Raw genomic sequence first — 27,308 nt, forward strand, 5'->3', positions numbered from 1 at the left:
AGGCAACCAGTTCAAGGGACGCTTATTTTGCTGAGGGATGTCCCCAGCCACACTGAGGAGCAGTTTCAGCTGCAGTGACCTGCTGTGATGGGAGAGCTCATCCTTGGGCTGTGGAGAGGAGCCCTGCAGCGTTCCCAGTGCAGAGCTCCTGTGCAGGGAGGGTTTGTGCTACAGGAATTCTCCGCTTGCAGCCACAGCATCTCTGTAGGAGAGCACATTTTGCAAAGCAGGCTGCTTATTTCTCTGAACCTGAGCATTCTGTTTAATTGATTATTCAGTTTTTTAGCCATATCTGAGGCGGCGACGTGCTGTGGGGTTCAGATTTCCAGCTCCTGGGTGTTTTTATAAGAGGATCTGGGCTGTGCAGCATCTCTGGGCTGGGCGGGCTGCAGAAGGGATCGTGCCGAGGGGATGCCATCAACGCGGCCCAACATGTGCAGGGGCTGCCAGAGCACGGGCCGGGCTCTGCTCGGCGCTGCCAGTGCCAGCAGCAGCAGCAGCGGCCATCGAAGAAAGGGCAGCGAGGGGCAGGGCAGCAGGAGGGAGAACTTGTGTGCATGGAGGGAGAGCAGAGCCCTGGAACAGCTGCCCAGGGAGGGCCGGGAGTGTCCCTGTGTGGAGCCAACCATCCCAGCCCCAGCTGGGCACCTTCCTGTGGGATGCACCACATCATACCCAGACATCCCCCCAACCCCAAATATTCCATGGTTTGCAGCTCTTTATGGTGTTACACCCACTGCTTTTACCTCTTTGAACCTCTACAGGTTCCTGCTACCAGGAGGGTTTCTTTCAGCACGATTGTGATAGTCAAGTCAGGACTAGCAGAATGAGATTCCATCCAAAGTAATTTCTGTTTTATTTTTTCTTCAATGCACAAGATCCTGTTTTGCAGAATTACTGGGAAAAAGTCTTGACTTGAAGCGAGTGCTGTAATAAAAGGCTCCGAAGTTGGAGACCTGTTAGTGTGAGGGACCCCACTGACAACACACAAGTGTAATAAAGTAAATAAATGAGAAGAAAAAGAGGAAAAAATTTTGTCTTTCCATGACAGAAAAGAACAGGGGGGAAAAAACCCAAAACAACAAAACAAAGAAACATAGAAGCCAAAGGGAAAAAACCCAGCTGGGTTGCTATTCTGTTTTGGTTTCCTCAGAACAGGTATTTTTCCATCCCTCCCCCCAGGACAGGAGCATTGCTTGGAGAGATACTGGAGGGCTCAGCCTTGACACAATGACCAGGGGAAGCTGCTCTGCAGCCATGGCTTGGTCTTGCCTGAGCTCCTCCTGAGACTCAGCTCTGCTGGAAAGCGCCCCGAGATTCTTTCTTTTCTCAAGTGCCTTCTATGAAAGAGAAAAAAAAAAAAAAAAAAAAAAAAAAAAAAAAAAAAAAAAAAAGCTGTGTCTGATGGCAGCAGCAAAATTCCACAAATTCATCCATTCCAGGCATCACTCCTGCCAAGCCAGGCACGAGTTTGTGCCTTTCCTGCTTCCAGGGCCTTCAACAATGCGCCCACGGGGTGGAAAGCAGCAACGAGAACTCGCAGTCCTCGTGTGCCCCGTGCCACGTGCAGCCCCTTGGCTGATTTACTGCCCTGGCCTTTCCCTCCTGGAGCCAGCCTGAGTCATCGTCTCCCCAGCGAGGGGGGTTCTCCCCGTGTGAGATGGTGTTTCTTCCCTAACGCCTCGTGGCTGAGTGCACAGGAGATTTAGTGGTGGGTTTCACGTGGAAGCGAATTCCTCGCAGTGGTTTGCCGATCCCTCGCAGATCCTGCAGCAGCTTTCATTCGTTTAATTGCAAAATCCCATTACAAATGCTTTTCATTAGCTAGGAAAATATATGTTCTGTGGTTGATTGCCAGAGTTTAAGGCTTTGGGGACAGGAGTTAACTTTTCAAAACTTTTCCTAATTTTTTTTTTTTTTTCCTAATACCCTAAAGAAAATGCGTTGTCTTATTACTTGGCTAATTTCCTTGAAATGTGGAATTGTGGAATGAGGTCTTGTTTAAACAGCTTCAGACTGTGCATTGTGTTAATGCAGAAGATTTTAGGAGGAATAAACTCTGTTCCAGTAAAAACACAGCAATAAAATTTGCAACCTACGACTCCCCTTTGATCACTTGCATTCTTTGGGATTTGATTCCCAGCATTGCAGATTGGGTCAGTAGTTGACAATTCATTGTGCTGCCTTATAATTCATGGGGTTTTGGTTGGATTTTTTTTTTTTTTGGGTTTTTGGGTTTGTTTTTTTTTTTTTTTTTTTTTTTTTTTGCAAAACCACAGCAGAGGCAGGACTGCCTCCTGGCCAGGGTGAAAGGACTGATTAGGCAACAGGAACTTGGATCCCTGAGCTGCTTCTTCACGCTGGGCTCTCACACTCTTGGCAGGGCCTGGGCTGTGTAATCCTGGCTCAGCTGTCTGAGCAGGGCTGGGATGTGGAAAGCAGCATCAAAGGGGAGGACACTGGGGGAAGGCAGGAATTGGGCAAAAAAACCCCAAATCAGGCTTTTATTTCTTATTTTTGAAGTAAGAAATGAAACCATCATGATGCCTTTACGGAAAATTAACCAATCCAAGCAAGCTACGAGGGCAATCTGTCTTTATTTCAGTGATAATTCCTTCAATTAAAAACAGGCATTGATTACCATGCCATCAATGCAATGAGACTCTGTGGGCTGCTCTGAGGAAATAGTTATGTCGTTAGAATATGGGTTGGTTTTTGGGTTTGTTTGGTGTTTTTATATTTTCTGGGGTTTTGGGGATTTTTCATTTTGCTTTGCGTTTTTTTTTTTGGCTTTGTTTTTAGTTCTTTTTTCTTTTCTTTGTTTTGTTGTTGTTTTTGGGGTTTTTTGGGTTTTGTGGGGGGAGGGATGTGGGTTTTTTGGTTGGTTTTTTTCTTTTTTGGTGGGGGAAATCTGCCACAGTCTCATTAAAGTATTATTCCACAGAGCTGTAGACAAAGAAATAGCTCATGGTTCAGATCAAATCTGGTAAATCCCAACCTGGAATTACTCATCATTAGCTGTGTTAACGAGTGCTCGTTTTCCAAAATCAATTCTGTCGTTTTGGATTATTTTCTGTGCACTGTGTGTCACAAGTGTTTATCTTGACAGAAGGCAAGATACACTCCTCTCTGTTCTAAAATTAACTGTTTGAGTTGAAAAATAGCATGTAAGCATGAATTGCTATGATAAATGTATGTGAAGTTATTTTTCCATGTCTTTTGTGGAGGGAACTGCAGACTTGTTGGAAATTTCCATTAAACTTGAAGCCATGGCTGTCCAGATCAGAGGAATTAATATTCATTAAATACCCCTTTGACACCCAAGCATAGAGAGAAAGGCATGTTGGATCATTTGGTTTTAAGGGATTCTTTTAGTAGCTTTCTGTCAGAAATTCAGAAATTCAGGCCTAAACGATCAATGAACAGAAACAATTATCTTTAAGAAAAGGATTGTCTGGGAAAAATGCTCTTTTTCACCTTGCTGTTACTGGTTTAATATTTACCCCTGGACTGTTTTAAGTGTATTCACCCAGAAACAGGAGTTCAGCTGAGGGGCAGAAACTGGAAAAGCTGGAAATTCACACTGTCCTGTCCCAGGACTCTTCTATTCCCCTCGCTGGCAAAGCCTCTTCAAAAACAAATTTAAATTGGTGCTTAGTACTTAACCTTCATACTTAATGCTTAATTTAAATTGGTGCTTGCTATTTTGCCTGGCAAGCATACAAACTAAATGCCTGTCTTTCTACCAAGTGTTAGACAAACCCCAAAACCCAGCTGTGTATCTGGTGTGTCTTAAAAAGGGAAATATAAATATGTTTTCCTGTGGTGGGGAGGACACCTTTAAAAACTCAGGTGCAAAGGGGAATGTAATCTGAATTTCAGGTGGGGTATGTTGCAATATATTATTATATGAATAGAATAGAATTAATATAATATAATATAGCATAATATAACATAATATAATAAATATAATATAACATAATATAATAAATATAATATAATATAATATAATATAATATAATATAATATAATATAATATAATATAATATAATATAATATAATATAATATAATATAATATAATATAATATAATATAATATAATATAATATAATATAATATAATATAATATAATATAATATAATATAATATAATATAATATAATATAGAGGTATATATGAATTTCAGGTGGAGTGTGTTGCAATATATTAATATATATAATAATATATAATATATATTATATATATTATATGTATATAATATATATTATATATATAATATAATATATGAATTTCAGGTGGAGTGTGTTGCAATATGTTAATATATATAATAATATATAATATATATAATATATAATATATGTATATAATATATAATATATATAATAATATATATGAATTTCAGGTGGAGGGTGTTGCAATATATTAATATTCATTAATATTGGATGCAAGGCTTCTGCTGGACATGCCATTCCATTTTGCAAGCCTTTTATTTTTCCTCTCCCTTCCCAAAAGCGTGTGATGGAAGCTGGAGGGAGCCCCAGTGGCTCCCTGGCCATGTGTGTGGTTTTCCCTGTGGAACAGTCACATCTAAGGCAGAGCAGAGCAGAGCAGCACTGGTGACAGGAACATTGCACAACAAATTTCAGGAAGGGCAGCGGGGGTTGCTGAAGCGTTTTATCTGCTGGGAGTAGGAAAAATGCTGTGTGGGGATGAGTGCAATTAGGTCATTGCTTTGTGTGCCCAAAGCCCCAGTTTCTCAATGTTTCTTAGAATTAACGAGGATGTATATTTAAATGTGTGCCTTTTATTTGGCTGAAGAGCACAGCCAGGCAATCCCCCTGCTGCCTGTACGTAATTGTGTGTATATATTTATGTACAGAGCTTCACAGACAGAGATTATTCCAAGAACACCTCCTCAACAGCCTCCAGTTTCAGATAAAATCAGATTTCCAGGCTCTGGAGCACCTTTGGTGCTGCACAACTCCCTGAATATCTGTCATTTAAGGGACAAGCTCAGGGGGTCTATGGGCCACGGTTATTTCCTTGGGTTTCTTGTGGAGGTGGGATAATCTGGCCTTGCAAAGCAGCCGTGAGCACGTCATGCTTTATTTCTTTGTGCCTTTTGCAGTAGCAGCAGCCTCGCCAGCACTCTCCGTGTGGTTTCTCTTGGTGGTGGTGGCACCCCTGGCATGGCAGATGAGGGCTGAGGAGCCCACCTGTGATGTCCTTGCCCTCCTCAGGTGAGGATTGGGGTGCCAGGGCAGCTTTGGTATCCAGCCAGGATCATGCCACAGCATTCTTACTTCCACATTGAATTTTTTCCTTTTCCTTTCCTTTTTCCCCGCTCTTGGTTCCCCGTTGCACAAAGGAGCGCTTGTGAACACACCAGCCCAGCAGACCCTGGAGCTCACTTCTCCATTTAGGGGGCTCACCTTTGGCAAGGGCAGCCATGCATCACCACTGGGGTTCTGCAGGACTGGGGCGTGCTTAACTCCTCAAAAAACCCATTCCTGCCCCAAAAGCTGCCTGCGCTGCCCCTGGCAGGGCTCCAGCTTGGGAGCTGCTGTGCTGCTGCTCCTGTCAGTGCAGAAATTGGGGTTTGCCACCAAGGCAGTGAGGGTGGCACAATAAATGAGGTGCACCACTCGTTCAGTGGGAGATTGGGTGTTTTTGGCACTGTTTTGGGACGGGCAGCTCAGTCACACCCTGACCGAGGCCAGGGAACTTTGTGAGGTGTGCTGCGACCCCTTCACCCTGCCAGCAACGGCCTCTCCAGAAATGGGATTTTTGTCCAAATTTGGATTGCTCTGCAAGGTCCCCAGCAGTCCCACATCTTCCTCTCCTACACGCAGCTTTGTAAAACTTAAATTTTTGATCGTTCTGCAGGTATTACTTTAATTAATTCATTTAATCACCATTGAGGCATTTTCAGCAGCACCGTGGCCCCTCAGCTTGGAGCTGTGTGGAGAACAGTCAGCCCTGGTGAGGCAGGACAGTGTCTGTGAGGGAATTTGAGTCATCTGGCCTTTCTGCTTTGAGGAGAAGTGTCTTCAGGTTCATTATTCCCTTCATTGATTTAATTCCAGCCGCTCGCCTTGTATCGATCTGCACTGGCCATCAGAGACAGTTTCACTGGAGTTTTTGTCTTTTCAGGCAAATGCTGGAAGGAAAAAACCCACTCCTTTGAATTAAGCATCCTCTGCTGGGAATGTTTTCTAGGAATGTCAGTTTTTATCACCCTCCTGTTGCCTAATTTGTGATTTCTGACACATAATGGATGCACAGAAGTGCTCAAGATGAATGACTCTGTGTGATAGAGCAGCAACTTCCCTTCCCCTGCCCCTGAGGCTGCATTCCTTTTTTTTTGGGTGGTTTTTTTTTTGGTTTTTTTTTTTTGATCCAAACTTCAAAAGGATTGTCCTGGATGTTTATGCTATCCCATTTTTCATCCCCCCTGTGCTGTTTTCATCCCCTCTCATTTTTGAAAGCAGCAATACAGAAATCTTACAGGGGGCGTTTTCCTTTCTTGATTTTCTGCTGCTTAAAGCCTTGGGGAGAAAGAACTGTGTGGTTTTGATAAGCCCCCAGTCCCCTTCCAAACCTCCTGAACCTGCTGATTTTTGTAATGCTGGGATCAGGTCTGGGATGCTCAGAGGAAGAGAAGCACCTCACTGCATCAATTCTGCCTGGGAGCACAAGCACTGCTTGCTGCTCTGGCTTTGTACAGCTTTAGCAAACAAATAACAGGGTTTTTCACCTTTTTATCTTTTCTCCTGCCTGTTGAGCTGTTGCTTTATCAAGAGTCAGTTAAAGGCACCTGGTCCTGAAAATGTTGAGAGGGAAGGGCAGGAGGAGTTGAGGTTTGAGCAGCCTCCTTTCTGTAAATGCAGAAATCAGAAACATCACCACTGAAACTTCCCTCACCCCACCAAGGGCCCCCAGATCCCTGTCATATTTTTTCACCAGTAATATCAAACTTATTCCTCACATTTATAATTTTATTGGTGGTTTATGGAGCGTTGTGGTGTTCTGCAGTTAAAATCTCTTTCCTTGCATTCCCACCAGAAATTCTCCTCCTTCTAGGACAGGGAAAGTGTGGGCTCCAAAGAATTATGTTAGGCTTGAAACTTGAATTTTGGCAGCACCAAACCTTGTCTGAAATGGCTCCTGTTGGGTCCCACCAGGTTTAGAATGAGCTTCTGTTACGCTTGCCTGAATATTTCATTGCAATTAGTAATACTGAGGATGGAAATGTAGAAAGGATTGGAAACCTGGCTGGTAAATTGTTTTAAAAGTGATGTTGGTTATTTACCAAGTTAAGCTGAGCTCAAACTGAAAACCTGTGCTTCAGACTAAGTTCTGAATTTTTCCCCCCCTAATGATACCAGAAATGTCTTTGGTCTGCCAGATTTATTGGGAAACTTTTGAAACAACCATTTTTATTTATAATAATGCTTTAAAATTAATTCCAAAAAGGCTCTTTGAACTACTTTAAATTTTAATTCTTTTTTTTGCATCATTCTGTACTATTTTAACTGCCTACTCTGAACATGAGACTTTATCCCAGATTTTTAATTTATTTTATTTGGATCTGCTCTTTTAGATGGGAATTCCTGTGTCTTGCTCTTTCACCTTCCTCTCCTCCCTGTCCTGTGCAAAGGTGCCCATTTCAGACAGAATCAGGATTCAGGATGCTCAATCTGTCACAATCTCCATTAACAGCAGGCAGTGTATTCCCTGTGCTTGTGGGCCATGGACTGACTATTGATTCCGATTTATTTTCCTCTGGAAAGAAAACAATTGAGACATCAGGTGAGGAGGTGCACTTGAAAAATGTGCACTATTCTCCCCCTTTTTCCTAGTGCCACAGGGTGGATAAAAACCACGTGGGCTCCCACTGAGAGGACCTGCTCCCAGTGCCTCAAGATCCAGCTTCAACTCCATTTTCAGTGCTATTTCTGGGTTGTTTTACCCAGTCAGAAGCACCTATTTAATATGTGAACCATGATTATTCTCCTCTGATTGGCACCTGCCTTCTCTTAATAAAGTCCCAGTTGCATGGTGTTCCCTTTTCTCCTAAAGCTTTTAATGTCAGATGAAAAATTCCTTTACAGCACTGTGCTGAAACTCAACAGAAAGGCAAACTATTTAAATTTTTCAGTGGTGGTGCAGCACTGGGACCTTTTTCAAGGCTCTCTGTGGATTAAAACTGTGTAATGTTTGTGGTTTGGATGCTGCTTTGAAACAGAGCAGCACAAGAAAATTTTCTGGACGTGCTTTAGGTTTGTGCTAATATGTCAGAGCTGAAGGTAAAAATCTGGCTTGGGCTGGACTTGGGGCAGCTGTGTATAGAAAATTACTGCACAGTGATATCTAATGAATTTTGTCGCATTTTCGTTGCATTCTGTGCTTTCTGCTGCGGTTTTCCTGTTCCTGCACATTTGGTGTGGGGTGTCTTCAGGGCTCTGGGAGGTTCCCCTGGCCCTGAGAGGACACAGGGCCACGACAGAGAAATTCACTCCAGTTGCTGAACACACCAAAAGCAGCCTGGGCAGAGCTGGGCTGACCCAAGGACGGCTGTTCCCACATTGTGGACAGCTGGTGGGTCATCCCTTAATTTCCTTTCAGTTTTTTTGTTTTTTTGAGCCTGACACAGCCTCTTTCCTCCTCACTGGAAGGTGCTGATTCCACCCCAAAGTGACCCAAAATTGCTGAGTGATTTTTTGCAATGTGTGAGATGGGGCCTGCAGGTGTCCATGCAGGTGCTGAGCAGGCTGGCAGGGCACGGTGGCTTTGGGACACCAGTGTCACACCTTCCTTTGTGGGTTAATGCTCCTGAGGAGCCTCACAGCTCACCCTCAAATGCCTGAATTTTATCCCAAACCTGTTCTTAATGTCCTCATTCATGTCTCTGAAAACCTGGGGCCTGAGAAGGAGCATCTGGTAGAGGGGACATGAGGTGCGCGGGCTCCCTGAAGCTGTGCCTTGATCTTTGGAGAGGTGGAAATGAGAAATTTCTGTTTAAAATGTCGCTTTTTTGGTTCCTTTCCCAAAAGGTGGCTCATGGATGCAGAGCCTGGTGCCCCTCCTGGGCTCCTCTCCTCTCCACATTTGGGGCTGATTGCCATCCCAGCTGGGCTCTCACTGCTTTCCGTGATTTTGGCCATTTACAGGAATAAAAACCAGAGTGGCTCATGAAGAAGAAAACCCCTCATTTTATGGCAATTTTCACCAAGGAAACACACAAAGGAAAAACCCATCCTCTTGTTTTGCTGGGGTTTTGTTGTTTATTTGGAGGTGGTGCAACCTTTCCTAAAATTCTCAATCTCCAGACTCTTTAGCAGCATTTACCCAGCAAGTAATGAGCTTGTGTGTTTGGTCTAAATACACTCTGTCCCCTTCTTTTTATTGTTTTTTTTTTTAATTATTTTTAGTTTTTCCTTTCCTGTATGTTTGAACAGGTTTCAGCTCTCACAGGTGTCACTGCAGACAATTGTTTGATCTTCATTATCAAAGCTTTGATCTCATTTCAGAAAAGTATGAATGGATTCAGCTCGGTGGCTGGGGAGGGGTCAGCAGGAACACAGGGAGAGGCTGGATGGGAGTTTAGAGGCAGCAGAGAGGAAAGCACAGCTCTGAGATCCAAAAACAATCTTATATTCAATAGAGACCTGTTAGAGGGGGGGGGAAAACCCAGCTGCACTTCATCTGCTCTGCCTTAGGTTGTAAATTGAATTCTGCTCCCAGATTTATTAAGAGCTCGCCGCTGCTCTGTGTTACTGAGTGCATTTTGTCATTAGAAAACACCTACAGGAGTGGCACATCCAAATGCTCCACTGATCCAAAGTGTTTTTCTGCAATAAGCTGATTAAAGTGAACGATCCCAAACCTGCTGAGCAGATCTGTGCAGAATAGGTGATCTGGGCAGAAATGGGCTCCTCGTGGTGCCCAGGTGTGTGTGCACAAATTGTTCAGCAGGGAGGAGGAATGTGCTTAATTTGGTTGTGGGAGGTTTTAAAAGAGTCCGTGGATTCTCCTTGTAGTGGTTTTGGTTTGGGAATTTAAGATTTTTTTTAATTTTAAAATTTCCTGAAACAAGACCAACCCCACAACACTCCCTCTTTTACCCAATAATCAATAAAAGAACCAACAAACACACCCAGGAAAACAAACAAACAAACAAACAAACAACAACAAAAAACCCAAAAACCAAAAAAAAAACCAAGGTTTTTTTTTTGTCATTTAACATATATCTTCCATAAAAACATATCCAATTTCTTAATAATTCCACAAACTATTAATAATACAAAAACTTTTGATATTACTTCCCCAAATTCCACCCGTGTCAAACCACAACACTCCTAAATCAGAGCACCCCAGTGTGGCGCTGAGAGGGGAAATTTTCATCGCACAGATGCTGAACTGGTGCGTTTTTGTTCATTCAGAACACTTTGAATGTTGTTAATTTGTGGAGGGGGTGGCTCCAGCCTTCACCAGGCAGTGCAGAGGGTGGGCCTGTGCTTCAGGGAGGCTCTGCAAGCTCAGACTCCACTTCACACCAACTCCTGCTTTTCCCCAGTTAAACACTCTTTTGTTCTCTGTTTCAGTTGTGGCTGCCGTGTGCAGCCACCAGATTTTGGGGTGGGAAACTCCATCCCTGCACACTCCACCCCTTCAGGGATGCAGGCAGAGGAACGCCAGGGCACAAGAAATCAAACCAGGGTTTTTTAATTTGCCCTCTGAGATCTCTGTGGTCGCCCTGAGGGGTAGGAAAAGGTTATGGATACCCTGCATTTCCAGGATCTGTCAGCCTGGAGCAGGATTATGGCACAGCTTAGCCAGATTTGGTGTTGTGTAAATGTATATGTGATATAAATAGTGCTTGATGATTTTGAGAAATGTCTCCCGGCATTTGCCAGTGGATTTGCAATGCGCTGGATTTATGAAAGGCCTTGACAAAATTCCCAAACAAACCAAGTTTTTTCCCTTTGCTCTGTGCTTTTGTAGCTGTGGTGGAGAGGTTTGTGTTTTTCCCCCAGCGAGTGCAGTGGTGCTGGGGTGTTCCTCAAAGTGCATGTGGTGTAGTTTATTTAAGCAGGAAGGAGTTTAAGTGGAAATGAGCCACAGAAATGTGTGCCACTTGTCTAAAACAAACATGGTCTAGGCCTTTTCCTTGTAAGTGACATCTATTATTACATTTTTAAGTAGATCTTTGTTAGTGAGCATCTGTAAGCGTGTTTGATCCTATGGAAAGATCCAAGGCTGTATTTATATTGCTAAACCAGAATGTTCTCTTGACATAAGGACCTGCACCAGTGCCAGCTGAAGTTCATTGGGAATTTGCAACTCAAAGGATAGAAGTTTCCCTAAAAAAGTTTCTGCTTTGTAGGACTAAATAAATGCAGTGGATGAATATGAATGTTGAGAACTGATCTAGACCAATTACTCAAAATTAGATCAGATATTGAAAGTTATGTCATTAAGAGATAAATATGAGCATCTTCTCAATATGTAGATATATATTTGTTTGCTCTTGCTGTAGTCAGTGTGGATATATAGGATATTTGAGGGATTCCAAGTTTGCTTTCCTCCCTCTGGAGGATTCCAAGGATGTGTGAACTAAAACAAACCCCACGCAACTTGTGCAAGCATCGAACAAAACCATCCCACATTTGATGGTTTCCAGTCCCAGAGGAGGAAGAGCATCCTTCAGAGGAGCTGACGACAAAATTTAAAATCATCCTGGGTTTGAAAGTTTGGCTTTGTGTTTCACTGAGGGAACTGCAGGCTTGCCCTGCACTGCAGAGGTGGTGATGGGTGCAGGTGCAGGTTGGCCTCAAGCCAGAGGTGGAAGCTGATGAAGGAACATTTGATTCCCTGGTTGAACATTAATTTTCTGGTTGCTGCATTGAAAATATTCTTCATTAGCTGTGAAATTGACCAAGATGCTATTTTATTATTATTAATCCTAATAATATAATAATCTCTATTTTTTAATAATTATTATAATCAAATAGTATAATATTTTATTATAATAGTTATTAATTATTTTTATTATATTTTATTTTTATTTTTATTGGTGCTGTTGTCATTGTCTGTCTGGTGACCTCAGTGGAGACGGGACTTGCTCGCCACGCTGAGCTTAGGGGAATGCCAGGCATGGAATTGTTCCACTCAGCTGTTTCCTGAGTATTTTTCTCTACTTTCTATGAATTTGTCTTGGGGCCGGGCATGGATTGGGCTCTGATGATCTCTGACACCACTGCTCTCTGCAGATGCACACAAAAAAAATCTCTGTTTCTTCACTACATTAGGGAAAAATCCCTCAACTCCAATTTCAAGTCATGAAGTTGAATGTAGCCAGCAAGTTCTTCAGGACTTGGAGGGATTTACATTTTGCAGGATTATTTTGAAGTATATGGGCCTGCTTTCATATCATTTCTAGGAATACATGCCAGCAAAAACTATATCTGGAAGCTGAATACTCTTACTACTGCCAAAATGTAAAACATTTTCTTTTCTTTTTCCATTCTACATTGAATTAAAAAAGAAAAATGCCTCTACAATTTAGCTTATAGTGACTCTAGCATATCTCTGAGGGGGAATACCATCATAATTTTAATTACATGCAGCTCCCATTTAGCCTACACACATTTTTAATATTCTGTTTTAAAGAGGTCTGTCTACATGGAGTGTTCTCAGTGCATCACTTCATGTGAGAGGTTTTCCCCCCCTCCTCCATGACAGCATTTATTTTTCTTTTTATGGTTAACTTTCCTTTTTTCCCAGTAACCACGGGCAGACAGGATTTCCCTGAGCACCACGGGGCATTGGTGCTTCCAGGCCAAGATTTCAGCTGCACCCCTGAGCTTTAGTGGGGGCCTCAAAAATCCGAGATATCTGTGTTAGTGCTGTAATAATTCTCTGCCTGTGAGCTGCTGCTGACACCTATTTTTATGACACTGAAAAAAAGTGTGTATTAGGTTTTATCCTGTTATTATCTATTCATGGTATTAAGATTTTATTAAGATTCATGTCCAAATGAAGCAGAGAACCAAACCAAGCTGGGGAAGGATGAACACACTGAGAAACTCAGATGGTTAGAGCTGAGATTCCCTCTCTTGGTAAAATGCCAGCTCAGGGTTGGAAGCAATTATTTTAATTACTAAAAAAAATTAAGGAAATAATGCAGTGGTTCAGAGGCACAATCCTGGATTACTCAAGTTTCTTAGGAAACCTTTCCATCCACATGGCTGTGATGGTTTTTCTCTTTCCAAATCCCATGAGAGTTGCTCAAGGACAAAAGCTTGGGTGGAATCATAACCACAGCATGCCGGGCTGGCTCTGGAGGCAAAGCCAAGTGCAGGGACCCTTCTCATTCCAGAAAATAAAGTGGTTTTTGGTGAGCTCTGAGCTCCCATAAGGAGAGCCTTGGGTGTCTCCTGCTCCTCAGGAGCCCTGCTCAGCTCTGGAAGGAAATATCAAGTCATGTAAACCACTTTCTTCCAGTTTTGGGGCCAGCATCTCAGCTGGTGTAAGTCAGCAGAGCTGCAGTGACATTATTAGTGCTGCAGTGATTCACACCAGCTGTGGGTCTGCTTCTTCTGCCTTAATTTATGAACTAAATGTCAGGAAATATGAAATGATCTCTTATAGTCAGCAGTTCTCCAGATGTGTTAATGGAGTTTAAGTTTACCAAAAGGCAAGACTTCAAAAAGGGATCCAGCAGAGGGATAAACTTTGGGGGAGAATGCCTTGCTTACAGGCTTCCTGGCAAGAGGGGGCTGTGCAACTCACTGCAATTTACAGAAATTAACTCAGTTACGTTTCAGGATAGGGCAATGCAGCCTCCCTGAGAAACCCAAAATAATTTCACAGCCCAGAGCAGGCTGCTGGCGTTGTGCAAGTGGGAATCACCAAGCCCTAAAAGCAGAATGGAGCTGCTGATGAGCTTGGTGTGAAGAGCCCAATGCCTGCCCTCTGCGAGCATCGCATTTATTCAGGGCTGGGTTCATTCAGAGGCAGCTTTTTGGACATTCAATGAGGACCGTGTTGTTACAAGGACACAGAAGCTTAATAGTTCTCACAGTGCAATGTGAAAACTCAACAGTGGCTTGGCTTAAGGATGTGCTCTCGTGGATGGTGTTGAAAACTGTTATTTTAGCCAATGAGGAGGGAATGGTTGTTGACGTTGCTTAAGCCCTGTCAGGCTTCCTTGTCTAAATCAGAAAACTCTGGAACTGCTGAAACCTCACAGACAACAAATGTGGGGTCTCAGAGGACTTTTAATTCTTTTATGCCTGAATAATATATGAGCAAATGCTCCATAAAAAAGCCAAAAAACAAAAAAAAAACCCCAACTATACCTGAAATATCCCGTGGTGGCACAAAGGCCTCCACAGTCCAATTTATTTGCTAATGAGACCTTTCAGAATTAATTTAAATGATCAGCGGGTGGCTCTACACTGTGTGATTCACTGGGGATGGACTCACAGAGGTAAAAGGACAACACACCTTCAGTGATTGAACCTGAAATCCCTCTGCTGGGGCTTGGTGCCTGTATTGTATTTTTAAATAAGTTGATTTCTATCCACCAGAGCAGTGGGGGATGCTCTGATGTCACTGGTGAAGGACCCAGATCTGTTCCACAGCTAATCCCAGTGACTTTTTGGTGAGGCAAATATCTGCTTAGGTGTCACTGCCTGCCAAAAGGAATCCAAAAGATGCTTGGCACAATTTATTCAGGCCTGGAGAAGAGTGTTTTGGAAGAGTTCTCAGAGAAAGCTCGTTAGACTTTCAGAGAAAGTAATTACCATACTCCGAATATAGCAATATATTGAATTCAGAGGGGTTTGCAGAGCTGGAGTGGTGAGGAAACCCTTCTGGATCAGCATCCAACACTCAGCATTCACAGGGCTTCTGCTGATGGCCATGGAGCACCACAGTGGTGTGGAGCTCATTTCCCACCGCCAGGAAACACAGAATGCTCAGAGCCCTGAGCCTCCAGGGGCCCGAGCAGCTGCAAGTGGGAGCCCCACAGTGCCTGCTGTCTTAGGGAGCTCATTCCCCTTTGGAATTGGCTTTTTTTATAGAGATTTCAGCTCCCCAGAGATTCCTGGGTGGGAGTTACGGAAAAATTTGGTTCTGAAAATGGGAAAATTCATTAATTTGACCAACAGTGCTGACTGTACCACACGGAGCAGCTGAAGGCAGATGCTCAAATCAGTCTGAAAATGAAGAATTCATTGTGTGCCTCATTTCCCTGAGTCCTTACAGGGCAGCACCGGAGGGTAGAACTCTCCACCACTTCCCTCCAGCTTTTCCCATCCTGGGCAATTCGTGAAATTTTCACTTTTTTGTCAGCATTGCAGCAGTGTAATAAACCTGGGCATGAACCCTGTGAAGCTGCAGCCACGTCCTGAGCCAAGCTTAGGAGATCACAGCCTCTGTTCAAGGCAGGGACTGATGCTGGTCCCTGGAATTCCTCGTCACTGGGAACTCACAGCCCTGGGATTGATAAATCCCCTCTAAACGCACAGGATAAAAAGTCTCTCTGCAGGATTCAGTTGTTTTTTGGGGGTTTTTGGGAGTTTTTTTGTGGATTCAGACTATATAAGTGTAATTCCTGTAGGCACCAAAAGCTGTTGGAAATGCCACTTTTTTGTGTGTTTTTTGGAGACACAGGATACATCACCTTCCCAAGGCACAAGGGCAGAGCTGTCTGTACTTGAATCATGTCCTGGAGAGAGAGCAGAAATAGGGAATATGATTAGCATGATTCCTGCATCTGGGCTGCTCTGCCCAGCTCTCCATGTGGGAATTGGGCGTGAAATGGTCATTCTCAGGGTGTTCCAACAACTTCTAATGGTTCATTTATAAAATCTTTTTAAATATGATTTTTATATAAATATAAAACTATAAATATAAATATATTCTATTTATATATGTACTTATTTTTATAGTTATATATAATATATATTATTTATATATTTGTATAAAATATTAAAACACACTATATTAATAAATAATTATATTTTATAAATATATAAGAAATATTTATGTTTTTAAAATAAACATTTATAAACTCTTTTAATATAACTTTTTTATAAATATGAAACCATAAATATAATATATATATTATATTTATATAAAATAGAATTTATTTATATAAATTCTAAATATAAAGTATAATAATGAATATAAATATATGCTGTATATAAGTATAAATTTATAAACTTTTCAATATAAATTTTTATATAAAAATAAAACTATAAATATATTCTATTTATATATTTACATATAACATATAAAAATATAAATTATTTAGATAGTTATATAAAATGGGAGAATAAATATATTAATAAATATAAATGTAAATATATACTTTATATAAATATAATTTTATCAACTTGTAATAGAAATTATAATATAAATATAAAACTATAATTCTATTTATTTATAGGTATATGAAAAATATATTATGTATGTATTTGTCTAAGATATAGATATAAATATGCCTATAATTATAAATATATATATATATATTTTACATTAGTATAAATGTCTAAACTGTTTTTATAGAGAATTTTATATAAATATTGTGATGGTTTGACACTGGCACAGAGCCAGTGCCCCCATGAAAATACCCTGTCCCTGGTGTCTGCTGTGAGATGTGACCAGGAATAAGCAAAGCAGGCTCCTGCTTAGAAATAAAGAAAACTTTATTAACTAAACTACAAGGGAAAAGAAAAAAAACACACAAGGAAAATGAAAACTTCACAAATACATCTCCTCCCCACCAAATTCCCAATGCAATACATTCCCCCAAATCACCAAGGCTCGGTCCGGCACCACCCTTTAGGACACTCAATCCTCAGTCCATGAAGAGGAGAGGAGTCCTTCTTGCACCATGGGCTTCCCCTGGAAACACGCTGAACCCTCGTGTGCTTCCACGTCACTCGGCACCGCCCGGAAAGTCCTTTGCCATCGCGACACCTTCCTGCCATGCCCGGCGCTCTCACCACTGCGCATGGACCAGAGCTGCTTCCAGGGTTCTCTTTGAAGGACGCCTTGTCTCACTCCAAAAAAGGCACAGTCTCTCCTTCGGGACATCCGTCCCCCCAGATTTCACCCCCTGGGGCCGAGGGGTACCCACACTGAACCCTCCTGGTTCTGAGGCACTGCCTCCCCCTGAATGCAGTCTCTGTGTCACAGGAATAAAACTGGGTCAGTGTATGGCCACACAAGAAAAGTCCAGCCAAAAGGCCACTCCGTCATCTCTCCCCCACTCAAGAGCCTTCTGCACTTCCCTTGTGGCCCATCCCCTCCTATCTCATCTCCTATCTCTCTTCTCATTCAGCTCCAGGAGGATCAGCATTTGCAAGGTTTCTATCATGCAAGAAAAGGGTTGAACATCTCAGTCTCTGCCTGTCCGGAGCTCTGGAGCTCCCACGCTGCCCTGCCGGGCCCCTTCTCGCCGCTCTCCCCCTTTTCCTCCTGGGCCGGCCGCTGTCAAATTCAGGCACCTGCTCTCCCTCCCTCTCTGCCCTGGGTGGGGGAGGCTGCCCGATGTCTCTGGGTGTTCCTCCACCCTTCCATCCTCCAGGGCCTCCTCACTCCCATCTCTGTCCAGGCCCAGGCCTAGCGCAGGGCTGCCCTGCCCTGCCCAGCCCAGCCGGACGGGGAGGGAGATCCGACCTCTCTGCCTGGAAGCCCCAAGAGAGCCTCGCAGGGCAGCAGCTCTGCTTTTGACCCCTGTGTGTTCTCAGAGGCGTGTCCAAACCCCAGTGGCTAAACCAGGCGCCAATATTAAAATCTGAGCACCCATTGGTTTGAGCACAACCTCCCAGAAAACCTGTTTCCTGTCCATGTCAAACCACCACAAATATATAAATTATGAATTTATGCGATTTACAAACTGAATGTCCTCTGCCTGCTTTGCCACTGCCGCCCCAGCAAGTGATTAGGTCTGGAATAACTCCAAAATGAATTGGAATTACTGATATTTATGTCCAACCTTGTGTGACATCGCTCTGTTTGTTCCAGGGCCGGCCCGGCCTCCTCGGGGCAGCGCTGCCCAGACTGGGATGTGGAAACCCTGGAGAACTCGTGTGGGCCAGAGGAGCTCTTCGAGGACATGTAGCCTGGGCACAGGGACACTGCTGCTCCCTCCAGGGATGACTTATCAACTAAAAGGGTTTTCGTTACAGAACAAAGCCGCAACCTTTGCTCTGAGGCTCTGAACCCTCCAAGAAGCACCACGCTTCTTGCAGACCTTGGCCTGCTGCACCTCATTTGTGGCTGTCCAAAATTGAGTTCAGCCCCTGTGTGGAGCTTTTCTCACCTGCATGGGGGAATTGAGGGCACTGTGGATGTGTTTTTTCATCCTCACAGCCTCTGGTTGTGCTCAGGATCAACCATTTCCCAAGCACCAGGGCTGGGGTGATGCTAGACATGCGCTGAGCTCAGCCTTTCCCCTTGGCTTGGGTGGATAACTCAGCTTTATTTGCCAGGCTTGGATGGATAACTCAGCTTTATTTGCCAGGCTTGGATGGATAAATCAGCTTTATTTGAGGTGCAGGTGTGACTTTAGATTGGTTCTGAGTCAAAGAAAAAGGTCCTTTTACTTGCGGCACTCCAGCTTTTGGGAGTAAAGTGCTACTAAGGTTGATATTGACTCTATCTTAACTTTCTGTAGAAACCCACAGCATTTAAAATTGTGATTTTTGATACTTCAGCTTTTTCCTTATGGCAATTTCTTTAAAAAAAACCCAAGAAAATTAAAATGCATTTGAAAAAATAAATCAAATTTGTCTTTGTTTGTTAGACATTATGAATAAAGGTAGTAGTTACCAAAGTGTTTTAATGCCTGAGCTTGTCTTGCACCACACTGATGCATTAATTTAGATTTAAATCTTCACCAAATAGACAAAGTTAACATGCATTTACCTTTCAGTGGCCAAAATTAGGAGCTCAAGGTGGACCTCAGGATTCTGCTTTACATTTTCAGGACCTGAATCCATCCTTGCTTGAGACTGAAGGATCCAGTTCTTTCTGCAGAAGGAATCCCACTGAAGTCAGTCCTTGAAACTGTCTGTGGGTTGCAAAGTTCTTTGGTAAAATACTTGATATTTTTGAAGTGGCTGTGATTCTGCCAGAATTCCATCCTATACCCAATTAAAAGCATCCCTGTCAGTACTTACAGGCTTCACACAAGAACATGGGGATCTGGGAATATTATATTTAACCATTCCTCTCTGAAAATAAAACACAGTTACAGCGTTTTAAATTCACAAAGGGCTTTGGGACAGTGCTATAAATCACACAGCAAAAATAAGAATGGCCAAAATATTTTCCTTGCTAAAAAGGCTTTGTGCCTGGGAAGTGGCAGGGCCACAAAAGGGCCATTCATGCACCCATTCATAGGCACAGCCTGATTTAAAATCTTCCAGCGCTGATCTGACAATGCTTTCAGCAGAAGCTTGTATATGGTTTCAGTTTTAGAGTGAAAATGTTCCATGACTCAACCCAGAGCGCCAGAGCTTGGCTTGATGGTGCCTGCAGCAGAGGATGGAGCTGGACATCCCACAGAACTGCCCCCTTCCAGGAAACTGTTGGGTTTCTAATAGTAAAATGTTGTTGTTGCAAATAGGAAATGTTACACGCTGTTGGCACGTGTAATAAAGTCTATGAGGGCATTTATCCTTTTCTTTTCTTTTTTTTTTTTTTTTTTTTTTTTTTTGTTGGAGGGTTTTTTGGGGGTGTTTTGTTTGTTTGGTTTTGAGGTGCTTTTTGAATGTGTGGTTTTGAGGTTTATTTTTTTGTTGTTGTTTCTTGTGGGTTTTGGTGGGTTTTTTGGTTTTGTCTTGGTTTGGGTTTCTTTGGGGGTTTTGGGTTTTTTGTTTTTGGGGTGTTTTTGTTTTTTGGGGTTTTTATGTTGGGGTTTTTAGTGGCGCTTTGTTTTTCATTTTTTGGCTTATTTTGTTGGTTTGTTTTTGTTTTTTGGGGTTTTTTGTGTAGGGTTTTCTTGGATGCATTTTTTGTTGATTTTTAAATTTTTTGTCTTTTTTGGGTTTTTTTTTTGTTGTTGTTTTTTGGGTTTTTTGTTTGATTTTTGTTCAGTGTTGTTGATTTTGTTGTTGTTTTTTGGGATTTTTTTGTTTGCTTGTGGTTTTTGGGGGGTTTTTTGGTTTTTTGTTTTGGTTTGGGTTTTTTTGGTTTTGTTTTGTTTGGTTTTGGGGTTTTTGTTTGTTGTTTTGTTTTGTTTGTTTGTTTGTTTTGTTTTATTTTGCACACTCAGACACCTCCTCTCCCCTCCTGGCAGTGTCCCCAGCCTGGGGAAATCCTTTCTGAAGATTTATTTGAGAAACTACTGGTTTTTTGGGTTGTTTTTATAAGTTTCCATTTTCCTCTCGACTTTGACTGGGAAAAATCCACCAATCTCCAAATCAGTTCAGATCTGCGTGGGTCTTTCATTGTGTGAGAACAGAGGTAATTTTTTCCTGGAGGAAATCAGTGAAAATCCCTCAGGAATTTGTCTGTGAGAGAAGTGGGGATCTCTGCTTTGTGTTCCAATTAATTCCTCCCTGTGCACGGAGATGTGGCCCGACCCACCCAGACAGGTGAAACTTATTTCAGATATTTCAAATCAACTCCTGCTCTTTGGGAAGGGAGCCCTGTGGAAATGCCTCAGAAAATGACTTTATAAAGCTTACTAAATTAACACTTGGTGTTGCTTGGTTGTCTCTGAGAAAAGCCAAGGTTTTTGCCATCCCTGCACGAGCAGTTCTGGATCTAATCCTGACTCCACTCACCCTCCTCTTTGGCAGATTTACCAAACTTCGGTTTGTTTTGGTTTGTGGACAGGTTCTATAACTCGGTGTTTATAAGACACATTTTTCCAGGTGTGCCAGTGAGATGTCAGATCACTCAATTTCTTCTCCCCTACACTAAATCACAGGAGACAAAATAGAGAAAAATGCCCAGAAATGGGTTTTTAAAGGCAAGAACTTAACCAAAGTTAGGAATGACAGATCAAATTCCAAAGATTCTTCTTTATTTATCCTTGATATTGATCTACAAATCAATACAAATTAATTTCCAAAGTAATTTTTTTTTCCCACCAGCTTAAACTGTATTTTTGGGGGAAGACAAAACATGGAGTTGCTTTGCAGAAGGAAAAAACATGTTTTCTTTAAAGGTTTGGATTCATCTAGAGTTTTATACCTGTAACGTAACTGCTTGAACAGAATATGTATTTTCATGGAAAACAAATTATTATTTGAGGTCTGAGTTCATCCAGCAAATTTTGAAAAGCACACCTCAAAAATATTTATTTTCAAGAGCAGAAAAAGAAAGTCCTGGACCAAAAAAAAATCACCCAAAATACCCCATCAGTTCTTGAGGAAGTGCTGCATAAAGTGTTGCCTTTGGCATGATAATGCTAATTTGATTTTGAGATAATGTTTTGACTATCTGTATCCCTATTTTAACTCCCTTCTCACCATATTTCCTCAGAGCAGACACTCGTGTGTGTGACTGTGTGTGCATCAGAATCTCCCCCTCTTTGTGCCTGTGCTGTATAAATGATATCTATATGTGGATGAATGTGATTCTCCGCAAATGTTTAGTGGAGTATCAGTGTTTAGAGCTGGCTCTGACAGCTCCTGCAGTTTGATCCATCAGCCTGGAGGTGCTCGAGGAAAGGAAAAGTCTTCACACGTGGGGATCCAGGTGCTGGTAAATGCTTGAGGCAAAGCTTTTTTTGTTTTCTTCCTGTTTTTGTGTGAAAAATAAAAGATGAGAGCGGTGAAGTCAAAATGGAAGGAAAGCAAGGTAATGAAAGCATGTCCAGGGTGCTTAAGAGACAGGAGGTGACACACCTGAACTTCTCCTGAGCAATCCTGAGTGAGAGAAATGCCCAGGATTTGGTGACCCCGCTGAGAGAGGATGAGCCATCGATCCTCTCAGCCAGGGCTGCCCCACTGCGCTACTGAATATTCTCCTGCTTGAATCTTGTTCTCATTCCCTTCACAAAGTCTGCCTGCTCATCAAATAAATCTTACTCCCAAAGTTCCTTTGGGTGAGCTCTCGTCCTCCAGCTCATCTTTTTGTTTTTCCTTGTAATGTTGGTCAAATCTGAATTTTCATCCTTTGCTGACCATTAAATGATTTCACTGCTGTTATAATTATGCTCCGGAATCAATTCAGTTCATACATGTCCTCAGGATTAATCTGCTACTGCTAGGAAAATGAAACCATATTTTTATTTTTATTTTTATTTTTATTTTTATTTTTATTTTTATTTTTAATTTTATTTTCATTTTATTTTTATCTTGTGTTTTTATTTTTATTTTTATCTTGTATTTTCATTTTTAATGTTAGTGTTATTGTTATTGTTGTTGTTTTTATTGTTATTTTTACTTTGATTTTTATTTTTATTCTATTTTTATTTTTATTTTTATTATTGTTATTGTTATTGTTATTGTTATTGTTATTGTTATTGTTATTTTTACCTTTGATTTTTATTTTGATTCTTTTTTTTATTTTTACTTTTATTTTATTTTTATTTTTAATTTTTTAAATTTTTTTTTTTTTTTTAAAAACCAACATTTTTAAGAAGGAAAACACTGAGCTGGAGGAAGATTCTGTCTGGAGATCCTTAGAGATCAGTCCTGGGGTCAATCTCATTGGGCATTTTCACCAGTGGCATTGAAATAAAAAGTAAGAATTGCAGTGAAACCTCTGGAAGATGTGGATCTTGGAAGCCTGGCACTGGGTGGCATTGAATTTCATGCTGTCCCACTGGGCAGATGTGACAACAGCAACCAGAAATCACCTTTTTCTTTTTTTTTTTTTTTCCCTTTTTTTCTATTTTTCCGCCCCTGAATTCTAATATCCTCCAAGCTGATGTTTGTGCAAGCCCTGGATTAGAAGGATGACCATTCCACTGTAAGGCTTCTTCTTGGGAAGGAAACAAAGCTCAGTTTTGGTTTTGTTTTTTTTTTTTTTTTTTTTTTTTTAATGGCTCTGTTTTCCTGGTGCAGAAATATTTAACCGAGGAAAATCCTCCAGGTGATTTTGGAAAGGGACTGTGAGAGTAATCTCTGTAAATGTTTTCTTGTGAGCCTCAGCTTTTTGGGAATCCAACCAGTGGCTCCTTACCCTTCCTGGGTAGGAAACAAACATGAAACCACTTGAATGCTTTCAGTATTAAATGAAAAATGATTAAAAATGCTGTCCTCGTTATCTTCCTCTCACACACAGAGCTGCTGTTCATGGGAGAGAGTCTGAAGGGAATATTTGATGGTAAAGTTCATGTCCAGAGGTAGACATCCACCCTGTGAGGGGCATGAAGCCAGGAAGTGTTTAAATATCTGTTTTTATGCAGCTATTACTGTAGAATTCATTTAATAATCATCAGTTCAGCATGTAGCACCCATGTTGCTCTAGTAAATGATGTAATACCATATTGTCCTCCTTTTCCTGCTTAATTAACCATGACTTCAAAGCCCTGCATCTCATTCCTAGTGCATGGTTCTGATTCCTGTTGGTTCAGAGACCAGGCTTGAGCTCTGTGTTTAATCAGTTTAATCACCTACCTCAATATCCTCCTGCAGCCCTTTCTTTCTGAGATGTTGCCAGGTCCTCTTGGGCTCCCAAGGCAGTGGACAGATGATGTTAAAACTCAATTTTAACCAAAAGCCAGAGCTCTAGGCAGAAAAGGCTGGAGAAAAGTCTGTCCTCCAGACTCACATCCACATAAAGACAGAGAAAGGCAATAAAATATATTTACAGGACTATTCACAAGCCTGCTCAGCTCAAGTTTATAAAGACACTGGGAGAGCTTTTTATGCAGCAAAGAAACGAGGACATGGGGAAGCACAGCAGTTCTTACATTAAATAGTGCTTGAGAATTTATAAAAATGTGCAATATTGTGCTCAAGGTTTTTCATTCCTGCTGTATTGGGAAGGCAGGTATTGACAATACTCTGACAGCATTTCCTCACAGTGACCATATAGTTATTGCCCTTTCTGGGGAGGGGAGAAAATCATCTTTACCCTTCCTGGTACCTGGCAGGCCCTGATCAGGCAGAAACCATCACCTGATATCCTGTGAGGATGAATGAATAAATTATTCACATTTATTATCCATCAATTATTCACATGAGAGCAGAGAAAGCTCAGCAGCACCAGCCTGGCTCGGGCCAGGCCATTCCCAGCTCCTCTGCCCAGGAAATTGCAGTGGGATGATTCTGAACCCAGGAGAAAAATTCTGGGTAAAATTCTGGTGATAAAAGCTAAAACCCACCTTGGTGTGGATCCTTTCTGCCCCTGAGCTGAAGGCATCCCTGCACTCTGGTTTTTTTCAGCCTGTCTTAGCTGAGCTTTGATTCAGCTGGTGATGTTCCAGCCTTGCCTGGCTAACCACACTCATTCCAATTTATTTTGTTTCACAGGCTGTGGGGGGAGAGCAGCCCAGGGTCTGGTCCTGAGCAGCTCCTCGTGCTGGAGGAGACAAAACCCCGAGTGCTGCTTGCTGTGTCTGCCTTGTTTCAGCCCCATGACTCCATCCTTCCCTGCTCAGAGCCAAAACCCAGAGAGATGGGAAATGAAATCAGCTCTCTATGAGCTGCACTAATAAATATCCATAAAAAACAAGAGCGTCCTCCCCAGAACAAAGGAGCAATTGAGACGTTTTAACCCAAAACTCCGCAATAAATTAATCAGAGCTGATTCGGGGCGAGAAATTTTTTTTTTTTTTTTTTTTGCTGCAGAGTCATGGAGGAAGTGAAATAATTTCTGCCCAGCACTTGGCTTCTTGCAGCTTGTCCTGCAAGCCTTGGAAAGATGGGGCAGGGCTCCTCGTGACGGCTCCCAGGAATGCTGTGTCTCCCACTTTGCCTTCAGCCGAGCTCCAGGGCCAAACGGGATGATGATTTATTTACTGCAACTGCTCCATAGCGAGCTGCTGTGAGCCCAGAATGAGCTGCTGTTTTGCAATGCTGGTTTTTTTTTTTTTTTCCTCCTTCTTAAACCTTGATTTTGCTTTCAGTTGTGCAGGAACGAGCTGGCAATCTTCTCCAAGTGGGGCTGCTGCAAGGGCCCTTCCTGTTGCTGCCACCAGCCTCAATGGATGGCTCAGCTGCCCTCAGGGCAGGTTTTTTCATCTTTCAGGAGGTGTGTTTGCCGAGTGAAGCCTAACCAGGGGTGTGCATGGACCTGTGTTGCCCCTGAGCAGCACCATGGCCTCACCATGGAACCTTCAGGCTTGCTCGGGACTGCTGAGGAGGGAAACTTCTCAAGTCAAACATGCCAAAATAGAGAGCCCAAAGCAAAGTTTTGCGCACAAAAACCACTGGGCAAGGTCTGAAAACAATGAGATGTTTGAAACCGGTCCTGTCTGATTTTATCACTCCAGTTCAAGAGCCTAAAATGAGAAATTTAACTTAAGCAGCACAAGAGGATGCACAACCCCCTGTCCAAAAAAAAAAAAAAACCCAAAAAACCCACCATCACCAACAATTAAAAAACCCAAAAACCGTCCCAAACCCCCTCCCAAAAAACCAAAAACAACAAAACTACAAAAAAAAAAAAAAAAAAAAAAAAACAAAAAACAAAAAACAAAAAAAAAAAAAAACCAAAAAAAAACAAAACCAAAAAACAAAAAAAAAAAAAAACCAAAACCAAAAATCCAAAAGAAAACCACCCCAAAAATATAAAGATGCAGTCTCTGCAGTCTCTGGTTTCACAAAAAATATACATAGGTTCCACACCGCAACAGGTTCTTCATATCTTTTCCCTTTCTCCTCTGTACAAAAGTGATCTGGAGGGAAATTTTAAAAAACCAGGCTGGGCGCATTCTCGCCAGCTTTTTACTGTTTTTCAGTGATTTCTGTTTCCCAGCTCAGGGGAAAATTCTCAAATGGGTGCTCACACCTCACAGGCCTGGCCCAGCCCCTTTGTTCCCCATTGCCTGTGACTGTGGCACCCTCACCCTGCCCCTCACCAGCACTGAGCTGCCAAATAAGCTCCTCCACACCCAGCCCTGAAATTACAATTTGAATAGCGAACTGACACGAAACGAAATCCCTCTGAGGCCCTCGAAAAATGTCTCTATAAATTCTACTGACAGGGGTGGTTTTGGTTTTTTCTTTATTTGCCTGGCTAGATTTTTGCTGTAGCCCCTCTTGTTAATAAATTGCTTTCCATTGTGGAGAGAGTTTTGCTGGGGAGGGGGATGAGTGAGTCAGGTCCTCACCACACTGCAGCCAGCCCCAGCCCCTGTGCAAGGGAAGCAAGGTTTGGAGCTGTGCGCTCTCTTAAGTAAAAAATGGCACTTTTAAAGTGCATAAAACTGGTCACAGTGGCAGGTTAGGGTGGCTGGGTGATGACCAGGTAGCAGTGAAGTGGTTCACCTGTATAAAGACACTGGGAGAGCTTTTGTGCAGCAAAGAAATGAGCAGACAGAGAAGCACAGGAGTTTTTGTGATAAATAATCATTAAAAATATATCAAAATGTGCAATACTGCTCTCAAGGTCTTGCTTTCTTGCTGTATTAGGAAGGAGGGGCTCTGGGGACAGGAGGGCTCTGATGTTCAGGGTGATGTGTGAAAAGGGATCTCCCTTGGCTGTGCTCTGGAGGATTGGGGTAATCCTTGCAAAGCAGGAGGTTGATGTTTTTATTTATGGGTTGATGTTTCTATTTACCTGTGGCACCACAGGTGGTCCCAGCCCTTGAAATGGACACAGCTCAGGAGATCCTCCCTCCTGTTTCTGATGGCTGCAAACTTGGAGCTTTCTGAATTCAAGGGTGCCAGCCCTGCAGTAACACACCTCATTTGAGCTGAGACCTTGGAAAAGGCTTCAGGAATGGAGTGATGATAGCACAGAAACAGTGCGTGTGTGGTTTGGGTAGTGCTGTGTGATCTCACAGGGTGAAAAAAACATAGATTTGGGGTTTTAGTATATGGGAGTCAAGATGGAGAATTTTGGGTGTGGATTGGGTTTCTTTTTTGCACCTTCTTCTTCCTCCTTCACAAATCTGGGTGGTTTTCTCTAATTGGGTGAAAGATGTCCACATTGCAGGTTTAGGGTGATCATAATTGGGTTAGAAGCAAAAATAATTGAGATGTCAACTGTTTATTGGGTAACTGGGACTTAAACAGCCTTGACCCCATTTTACCTCATTTTCTCAATTTGTTAGGAAGACCTCACATCTCGTGGGTTTGTAATAGATCAGTATAATAAACCTCAGAGTGAGACTGCAAAAACGACATTTCCTGAGTATTATTCACCCTGACCTTGGAG

The 27,308-nt window shown here is 42.2% G+C and overlaps 1 protein-coding gene across 1 annotated transcript in view; it reads left to right on the plus strand.

Moving 5' to 3' along the window:
• XRCC4 (X-ray repair cross complementing 4) overlaps positions 1–18,811 on the plus strand; it is a 142,911-nt gene extending 124,100 nt beyond the window's left edge. The window contains exon 9 of the mRNA XM_063180827.1: positions 18,045–18,811. Coding sequence (XP_063036897.1) covers positions 18,045–18,141 — 97 coding nt within the window. The 3' untranslated portion in view covers positions 18,142–18,811. The remainder of the gene's footprint in view (positions 1–18,044) is intronic.
• Positions 18,812–27,308: the final 8,497 nt, after the last annotated feature.

This window comes from Melospiza melodia, chromosome Z (assembly GCF_035770615.1).
Source record: "Melospiza melodia melodia isolate bMelMel2 chromosome Z, bMelMel2.pri, whole genome shotgun sequence".
In the NCBI taxonomy this organism is placed as follows: Eukaryota; Metazoa; Chordata; class Aves; order Passeriformes; family Passerellidae; genus Melospiza; species Melospiza melodia.